Raw genomic sequence first — 9572 nt, 5'->3', positions numbered from 1 at the left:
GTTTAAGTTTACCATACTTCAAATTATTATTATTATTATTATTATTATTAGTCTCCTTCTTTCATTTATATCTTATCCTCAGTCCAATGATAGGTATTATTTCTTTCTCTTTTTTTATTTATTCAAGTTTCTCCAATACTTCGTTTAAGTACTCTAAGTATTTATTTCTACTCTCCAATGTCACTCTGTTCCATTGCTTGTAAGACACGCACCCCGGCTCTGTACCCTGAATTTATGCCTGTCCCTTGTACCAACAACAAAGTGCGACCCAATCGGGCCAGATGAGTAGAGGCGATCCATTACTCGATATTTGTGGGGGAATGGCGGGAAAAAAAAGGAAATAAACAAGGTGGCTCCCGGTTCCCCTTGATGGGGTAGTTTTGGTTTCCAACGGCGCCCTTATTGGAATATTGCCAAGGGATGATGTGAATCATGCTTCATGATACCGTAATTTAGAGTACGAGTACAGTCCTTGTTCCCGCCGTATTAATACATGAGCAATGCATTCTCTACCCGAGAACAGACTGATTCCCCTCAATAGTTTCTTAAGCCAGAGGGTGTTTTGATACATGTCCCCCTACCCAGGAAGTTTGGTTGGGGTTGAGATGTTGCCGGTATCCGCCTTAACTCAATCCAATTGGCAGGGAATCCGGAAGGCCAACAGACTTCCCGGTGATCGGCGGGAAGTCGTTTTGCTATAATCGACTCTACAAACGCCAAGAGCCAATACTTTCATCCCCCCCAAATATCTGGGAACTTTTTCGGGGTGTACGAGTACCAAAGTTTGAGTTGACAACCTCCCAGACTCAGAGTGTGCGGTATTCATGTCCAGAGAGCAGGAGTGGGGCATCGGCGATCGGGGGGAATAGCAGCAGGAAGGAGCTGGGGTTTCACCACCGAGTCTTCCCACCATGCCTCAAACGAGGCTCCCACGGATAGTCACCCAAGCCTGGTCCCATCCACATGTGTACGAGCATGGTAGTTGGCCTTGTCCTAGACCTCCCAACTCTGATCTGACGTGGGCATTTACTGGTAGTTCCATAGGTTGGCCCGGCGCTGTACTACTACCGTACTGTACAGTACTCGTACTCGTACACTCCAAACGCCAGAGAATCGCATTAAAAAAACAAACACAAAAACCTCATTACCGTTCTCAGGTTCTTAGATATGTTTCACCTTCGATATGCTATCGCTACATTCACCGTCATCCTCTACATACTATGTACTGCGAGAGCACAAACCCGAGGTGATAAATACCTCATTGGGGTCGGTAAGGCTGATGTCACTGGTCCCGTGGTAGAGATTGGAATGATGGGATATGCCTCATTAGACCAGAAAGGAACAGGACTTCGGCAGAGACTTTTCTCGAGAGCATTTATCGTCGGAGACGTCAACCACCCAAATGATAGTTTCGTCTACGTTATCGCAGACCTTCAAAGTGGCGATACGGCAATTAGAAATGGGGTGATGGAAAAGCTTCAAGCCCTATATGGTGGTCTCTATACACGGTCAAACGTTGCTATCGTGGGAACCCACAGCCACTCTGGTCCAGGTTGGTCCTATCTGTTCACCCTATAATTAATTAGTGTCTACACTTAAGGCCCTGGGTTGACATTCCTGTGACTGGTTAGGTGCCTGGCTTAATTACCTTCTACCACAAGTAACGACCCTCGGGTTTGACTCGCAGTCTTACACTGCTATCGTTGAAGGGATTGTTAGCTCCATACAACGTGCCCATGAATCACTAACGCCGGGCTACCTTTCTCTCAGCAAAGGCCTTATCCAGGATGCAAATATCAACCGTAGCCCTTACGCTTATGAGGCCAACCCACAGCGTGAGAGAGCTAGCTACGAAGGCATCGGAGGACAGGTGGATAAAGAAATGACAGTTCTTTCATTTGAGGACGAAAGCGGCATGCCAATGGGGCTAGTGGCCATTTTTGTTTTCCCTAGCTTTCGCAAACTGTGATCGCTAATGTGCATCTTCAGGCTTCTAAATTGGTTTCCTGTCCACGGAACTTCTCTATACAATAATAATACACTCATTTCTGGAGACAACAAAGGCCTTGCTGCCCTAATGCTCGAGAAGGATATCGGTGGATCATTCGTTGCCGGGTTTTCCCAATCAAACGTTGGTGATACATCGCCCAACACCGAGGGACCCATATGCCAGGATACGGGACTTCCTTGTAAATACGAGGATTCGACCTGTGGGGGCAAGACTCAACAATGTATGGGCAGAGGCCCCGCCTTCCGAATCTCGGACACCGAATCCTGTCGTATAATTGGCGAGAAGCAGTACCTGGGCGCAAAGGCAATTTACCATGGTACAGGTAAAGCACCAGTGGCGGGAGATGGTGGTGCTGTGAGAAGCTTTCATACTTTTGTCGACTTTTCAAACTACACTTTTCAACTATCAAACAGCACAACTAAGAGAACCTGTAAGGCAGCTCTGGGATTCAGTTTTGCTGCCGGAACAACCGATGGGCCGGGAGCCTTTGACTTTACTCAAAACGACCCGAATGCGCCAAGTAATCCATTCTGGTTATTAGTCAGAAATTTTTTAAGGAAGCCAAGCAAGGACCAAGTCGAGTGTCATCAACCCAAACCTATACTCTTGGACGTTGGGGAGATGGACAAACCTTACCCATGGTATATAACTCGTAACTCCCAAGAGAATTCCGTCCACTAGTGGCGGGAGGGTAGGGCTAATGCGCGTGTGCGTAGGGCTCCTAACATCGTCGATGTGCAAATGTTCCGCGTTGGGCAGCTCGCCATTATCATTTCGCCTGGTGAAGCAACGACCATGTCCGGACGTCGATGGAAGAAGGCCGTGGCAGAGGAATTGAACAACACGGGAATTATTAGCAGTGGTGATAGCTGGATAGTCCTTGGCGGGCCAGCAAACAGTTATACACATTATATTGCGACTCCCGAAGAATACGCCATCCAAAGATATGAAGGGGCTAGTACCCTTTACGGACAGTTCACGTAGGTGCTCTTATCCCGTCGTGGTTGTCTTGGGATTACTGACTATTTTGTGCTATCTAGGCTGGGTGCATATATTTCGCTTTATAAGAAATATATCCCTTATCTCGGCGCAACCCCACCATCCACCCCCGTACCCCCGGGGCCCTCACCACCGATAAACACCAACACCTCAATCTCGCTTATCAAAGGGGTTGTCCACGATAACCCGCGCCTTGGGAAAAATTTTGGTGATGTTCTTACGGATGTTGCCTCAACTCCGTATTCGAGTGGGAGTCTGGTAAAGGTAGTTTTTGTGGGAGCGAATCCCCGAAACAACCTTAGGCTCGGTGGTACATACGCGGCAGTTGAAAGGAACAATGGCGGTACGTGGAGCAGAGTCAGGGACGATACCGACTGGGATTTGGTTTACCAGTGGGAGAGGACAGAAGGATTCAGTGGCCAGAGCGAGGTCACAATTAGTTGGACTATTGAGCGGGGAACCCCAGCTGGGCGGTACAGGATCAAGTATTATGGAGATTCAAAGCGTCCCTTTACCGGGAAGATTACTGCATTTGAGGGAACCTCTAGAACCTTCAACATAGGCCCCAGGCGAACAACGGTATGCCTATCGTACCTTATCATACGGAGATACCTGTATAGTATAGCATTGCCTAAAGAGTGTGCGTTAATGGCGCCCTACTATCAACGCTAGCTTTGGGTATTGTTTTAGCTTTATTCGAGTTCCTGGCGTTTTTTTCCTATATAATTTGGCCTATTCAAAAGGGGACTTAGATCCCCATTGTACTGGTGCTACGTTGAGCGCGCACCGCACCTGTACTCGTACATTGTGACTATCAGGTTCCGCGGTGTATAAAGGGCAGTATGCAGCTTAAAGAAGTCGTTCGCATTTCAACTATCATACCACTGGGTTCGTGCGCTTGTGCCGGTACAAGTATGCCACATCTCAATATCAATCTAGCCCAGGATGCCGTATTCATGTGCCGCAACAGATTGCCATTGGATTTACACCGAAAACCACCGGGCATGAACGCTGATCGGAAGGCAAATCCTGGTGTTCGAGATCGGGGTTCCACCCCCCCAAACTTTTTGTCAGGTAACCCAGTTATTGCCGGGGGGTTTTTTTTTTTTGATGAATCAAGAACACGGTATGCAACATCCACCACCACGTTTAGTGACCTGGGTTGCAGGTTGTGGATGTCAGATAACGGTGCTTTGCGGATCCGAGGGCTGAATGGGGAATTGCTTTTTTTCTGGACGCCGGGCTCTAGCCTCTTTGTCGTATCATCCCATGGTTGTGTCGTGATAACGCCAAGAAAAACAAGGGCCATGGACACGGACACCGCGAATGCAAAATATGTGCGAAAGAAAGAACCCCCATTGAACGAAAAAAAAGAAAGAAAAAAGATAGAGGACTTCCCTCGAAAACACGGTCAACTTAGCGACTATATCAGTGCAAACCATCGACAAGGTGACAACTAGAGCCGATTCTTCGCAGGGGGCGAGTATGTACGAGTACTGTACAGCGCTGTACTTTTTGACTGATTTATTAGTACTGTTACGTATTATGAAAAGTAAGTGATCGGAGGCTAAGAAAACTATCTTTTCCTCATACTGTACCGCAGAGCACAATACTTGGTGTCGTATGGTACGATAGAGCAACCGGAGGCCAGCAACCAGCAACGACGCGAATGGGGGGGGCGAAAGGGATGGACAGGGGAACGACGGACTTTGTAGACAATTTTGATAAAGGCTACAGACTAAAGTTAGGCACTGTACTCGTACTCGAGTACCGGCACCACAACCAATACCAGTGCAGTGATCTTAAGGCAGAGAAGATCGTAATTGTTATGGTCGTGCGGTACTCGAGCAGAGAGGGTTGGAAGTCTAAAAGTAGATGATAACGCAGAGCTTCTGCTTCCCTCTCTCGTATTTTTTCCTTTTTATCTTCCTTTTCCTACAGTGGCTTTTCTTTTATGCCCCGCTACTGTACTCGAGTACTGTACTCGAGTATGCCATGCCCTGCGATGATGTGGATCAATCAGTCTCCAATTCTGCGATAGCACCATTCCAAGTGGTGGTGGTGAGGATAGAGTGACCCGTTCATTTGTGACATGAGAAGGATAAGAGTTATGATAAATGACGTTTTTTGCATGGTAGGAATGGGTATGGGTCAAGGAATGGACTGGTTGGCGTTTCCATACCAGGAAATGGGCGTGGCTATAGGAGGAAGAGGCGGGCGACCTAATCAACGCCGCCTTGTTCTTGGGCTCGGGCCTTCGCTTGCCTACTACTGTGATTCACCAAGCTCTGCCCTTAAGAGAGTGTGCGGGAGAAGAAAATTGAAAAGAAGAAAAGTAATAATTCGGTGCCCATCTGGCTCTCTGCCAGTTCTTCTTCTCCTACTCCGCTGCACATCTCCTACGTCCTGCACCATCCAAACTTCTCTTTGGTTGAAAAGTCCTTGCTCTGGTCTCTTCCCCGTTCCAACTGCAGCTCCTGTTGGCTCGCCAGTCGTCGAACTCTGTGACCGTTATTCACTAGGTCTTATCGTCCACGCTTCTCGCCCAGGAATCTGCTCCCGAAAGCCCGCTCTACTTTTTTGTAAAGTCCTGCTGCTGCACCCCATCTGTTTTTCCCAATTCGACTCTTTTGCGGCTTTTCTTTTCTTTCTTTTTTTTCTTAGGGAAGAAATCAACGCGCACCGCGGGAAGAGACTGGGACCGGGTTGCAATTGAAATTCGATAGGTATATTTGATTCCTAGGTACTGTCGTCGCCTATCCCCTCCTCCCCTCATCCCAAATCGATTCCTCCCTTTTATTCTTTTATTCCATCTATCCCTTCTCTTCCGCCCCTTTCTATTCTTTAGGCAATTCTCTCCTCCGCACCTTTTATAGGAGAGAGTGAGGAAGAGACCCCCGAGAACCTATCGGAAGTCGGATTGCTATTGCCTTTTCCGCAGAATCCCTTCCCCCACCCCCCTTGAGCATAGGATACCTTTACCATTGATGGTGGAAAGCTGAACGAATTATTAACGACAGATCAAGGACTTACGATAAGTTTCACGAAAAAAAAACCCCTTCAAATCTTGGTATACCACCGAAAGGAACCGGAAAAAATGGCGGGGAGTTTCACGTTCAAATGGTTTGTTTCACTTTCTTTCCGTTTCCACCCCAATAACCCCCGGCACATCATCGTTTTGCCCAGCGAGCCTTGTCCCAGCTTCCTGCTGCTCCAAAGGAAAACATTGGCGAGATGGAGTTTGAGGCAGCAATAACATATTTTCTGTGGCCAGCCACTCTTGTGCTCGCAGTAATTCGGTTTGATTATGTGCTTGCGATGCTTGCACTGCATGGTAGGATCAGAGAGGCTAATTGGGTACTTTTGTGTTTGATAAAAACAGGGCCCAACCGGCTGGAGAAGTTTACGTCACTGGGTCGTTCGATGACTGGGGCAAGTCTACAAAGCTCACTAAAGAAGGAGATGCCTTCGTTGCTACAGTCTCTCTGCCATCCGAAAAGATTCTTTACAAGGTACGTTGTTAATGGTCTTACCACCCGTTCCTCTCAAGCCCGGTTTTTGTCGAGTGGCATAGAGTTCGGATTGTTCACTGGTGTGCTTGTATGGGAATGCCGACTAGCTAGTGCTATTGTGCTTGGGAGAAGGAACTTGACCAATTCCCCCTGGAATTCAGTCTTGTCGACTTGTGCGAGACAGCAGATTGTGTTGTGCATTTCTACTCGAGATACAAACAATATTTCCCCCCCTCCTCGGGCAGCCCTATAAATAGAACCTTGCTTATCGCTCTGCATGAGTCTTTATCAATTGCACCTCCGCACACCATTTGCTAACGGGAATTATCTTTCTACGAATAGTACGTCGTAGACGGAAACTGGACAGTCGATATCACTGCACGCAGGGAAGCCGGCGACGACGGAATTGAAAACAACGTCTTGCTACCCGAAGATCTTGTCAAAGAGAAAACCGGACCAGATATGTCCTCAGCCGTTATTTCCTCGGCTGCCCCCGATTCTACTACTGCCGTACTTGCGGCCCAGGTCCCTAAGGAGACCAACGGCGACGTTCAGGATGCGGCTATTTCCTCCGCCGCACCCGACTCTACTACTGCCGCCTTGGCCGCTGGAGTCTCTAAGGAGGCTAGAACACCAAGCCTCAAGAATGTTCCTGGTGGATTCCCACAGACTCCGGCTATCGAAACATCCGACCCTACCTATATGGTCTCTCCTCAGGAGGATGCCAAAAAGGTCACGCCTAGCGAGCCCGCTCCTAAGCATGACGATAATTCCGAAGACGTCGGTGGTGGTGTCAAGCTCGATACCAGGCAGGAGAAGGCCGATACTTCTCCCGAGGCTCCCGCGGTCCCTGAGGTGGCTGAACAGAAGATAGAGGTCGAGGAGGAGTTGAAGGAAGGACTTTCTGTTGTTCAGCCTACCACCGAAGGAAATACTATTATCGACCAAGCGCAAGCCGATATTGCTGCTGCTGCCAGACTTAGCGGTGCCTCTGGCGAGGGGAATGAAGAGACCACACCAGCTATTACCCCTGAAGTTGCCAAACAGGCCCAAGATGCCACCTATGTTTCCCCCGAGGCTACTACGGCCGAGTCTACTGCTGAAGCGAAGAGGGAGCTTGGAGAGAGCACTACCGCCTCGGCCGTTTCCCCGGCTAGTGACGCCCCCGAAGCTAAGAAGGCCGTGGAGAACCAATTGAGGGATGAAGTCAAACCAGTCACCCCCGCCCAATTGAACAACACTGCGGGCGATGCTTCTACCTCCCCCGCCCCAATCCCGAAGCTTGAAGTCACAGACCCTCAAGAGGCTACTACCCCATTGTCTCCAACGACCCCGGTTGAGCCCGCTAAGAACGGACCCCCAGGAAAGAGCGTCGAGAACGGAAATGGAGAACCTCCTTCCAGCCCCACTCAACTTACGAGGAAGAAGAACCGACTTAGCTTCTTCGGAAGCCTGAAGGAAAAGTTGCATTTTGGCAAGGATAAGGGGAAGAGTAAAGGTGAGATGAGTCCGTAAAGGGGGAGTAAGTGGAGGAAGTTGCGCTGTCGTTAATGAGAATCGCGACAAGGGGTGGTACCGGTAATGATACGAAAAGTTCATGTTCTTTTATTTTTAATTGTCTTCCTTTTGATTCGACAAACCGTAATACATACTCAGCGGACGATGGGTCGGGAGGGGAAGCTAGGGATGCGGGCCTTGTGGAATTCTGTGTCAGTGATTGCTCTTTTCCAATCGTGCATGGGGACGGTTTCTGGGTTTGGTTCGAGGGTTTGGGGTACTATTGTGCCCGCGGTGCGGTCCCCTTTGAGGTTTTTTCATTTGTCTTCTTCTTGAGCTCTAATTTGGCTATTGTCTTATGGCACTGCTGTGGAGCTTGGTTTGCGAAGGGATGAATACACTCTTTCCCTTTTTCCTTCTTTTCCTTTTTTGCTTGTACTGCTACGCTTCTCTCTATCGCCTTATTTCAATTTTCTTTTCCCCGGTTCATGGAGAGGTTTTCTTTGTCGCTTGTAGGTGGTAATACGGAACAAAAGATACAAGGGGATTATCGGCTGAGGGATACAATGTTAGAGGGGGCAAGGGAGACCGGCTTCATTCAAACTTTTTCCACGTGCTGTGACCCACCAAAAATTCGCTTGAATTGATATGGATTTAAAATTTTTTTTACCTTATGATTCATGCTGCATGACAAGGGTTGTGACAGAATGGTGAACAGAATGACATGTAACAATCCAAACCATGCTACTTTACACTTTCAGAGCAATACATTTTGGAGCCGTAAAAAAATCAAAAGATTTGAAAGAATTGTTGGCTACTTTGGCATGCGATACCGGTGTTTTAGGGTTGAAGTTGGAAACAGCGCCAAGCCTTGCCATTTCACATGCAAAATCCTCAGAAATTGCAGCAAAACCAAGATGATAATATTATCATACTAGCTATAGCTCCCTCGATAGTTCCTGGGCTATCGTAGTTTGTTGAGTGTGATATCGTACCATGCATACGGAATTCTCAAGGGTTGGAAAGTAAAATACGGGGAGTTTAGCCTAAGGTCTTCAAAAATTTGGATGGGGTTTTGGGTGAGTTCAGAATGGGTTAGTTTCCACTCAACCATGGACCGCCTCACCTGTCAAGAAGCTTTGAGTACCGGTATCCGAAAAAGAACTTTGTAGACTACTGTACGAGTACGCACAGAAGGTCATGGATATGACTGTTTTCCAAGTGGACGGCTCTTACCGGTACACTGCTCGCCTCTTTTTTTTTTTTTTTTTTGGCCTCGGCTTCATACAGTAGTCTGCAAATGTCATCCGGCAGGCGATATCATGGTATCATACTGCATTCGGGTATCCAACCTGAGATCTCTCTATCTAGAACCCTTGAAAATATCATAATTAGGGCATTTTTTCAATGTGCAAGAAGTCTATACCTGGCTGTTCGGGGGGGGGGGGAATTATCATGATTCAAGAAATCAAAAAAATCAATTACCGTTTGAACTTGAATAAAACGACCACGTGCTAGGACGTTGGAGTTGCCTCTAACGTCCTAGTAAGATC

The 9572-nt window shown here is 47.9% G+C and overlaps 3 protein-coding genes; all 3 read left to right on the top strand.

The window, feature by feature from the left end:
* Window positions 1-1167: 1167 nt before the first annotated feature.
* GSTUM_00007344001 (uncharacterized protein) lies at window positions 1168-2034 on the top strand (the record flags this gene model as incomplete). The annotated part of the gene is made up of 3 exons (XM_002839354.1): window positions 1168-1552; window positions 1632-1930; window positions 1990-2034. 3 exons carry the CDS (start codon window positions 1168-1170, stop codon window positions 2032-2034), a joined length of 729 nt encoding a protein of 242 aa, XP_002839400.1.
* Window positions 2035-2077: 43 nt separating this feature from the next.
* On the top strand, window positions 2078-3645 carry GSTUM_00007343001 (uncharacterized protein; the record flags this gene model as incomplete). Its single annotated transcript, XM_002839353.1, has 4 exons — window positions 2078-2652; window positions 2728-2991; window positions 3052-3589; window positions 3631-3645. The coding sequence occupies 4 exons, from the start codon at window positions 2078-2080 to the stop codon at window positions 3643-3645; spliced, it is 1392 nt and encodes a 463-aa protein (XP_002839399.1).
* Window positions 3646-5801: 2156 nt separating this feature from the next.
* GSTUM_00007342001 (uncharacterized protein) lies at window positions 5802-8635 on the top strand. XM_002839352.2 has 4 exons: window positions 5802-6133; window positions 6393-6522; window positions 6865-8020; window positions 8090-8635. Exons 1-4 carry the CDS (start codon window positions 6108-6110, stop codon window positions 8353-8355), a joined length of 1578 nt encoding a protein of 525 aa, XP_002839398.1. The 5' UTR covers window positions 5802-6107; the 3' UTR covers window positions 8356-8635.
* The last annotated feature ends 937 nt before the right edge of the window (window positions 8636-9572 follow it).

This window comes from Tuber melanosporum (genome assembly GCF_000151645.1).
Source record: "Tuber melanosporum whole genome shotgun sequence assembly, scaffold_35, strain Mel28".
In the NCBI taxonomy this organism is placed as follows: Eukaryota; Fungi; Ascomycota; class Pezizomycetes; order Pezizales; family Tuberaceae; genus Tuber; species Tuber melanosporum.
Note: the sequence above shows the minus strand (reverse complement) of the source record. Positions and strands in the feature narration are given on the sequence as shown.

Bases quoted from the DNA above. Each gene is read 5' to 3' on its own strand.
- GSTUM_00007342001 (XM_002839352.2), top strand. From the start codon at position 6,108: ATGGCGGGGAGTTTCACGTTCAAATG. The intron at 6,134-6,392 runs GTTTGTTTCACT...TGATAAAAACAG, and splicing joins GGGAGTTTCACGTTCAAATG to GGCCCAACCGGCTGGAGAAG. The intron at 6,523-6,864 runs GTACGTTGTTAA...TTCTACGAATAG, and splicing joins CCGAAAAGATTCTTTACAAG to TACGTCGTAGACGGAAACTG.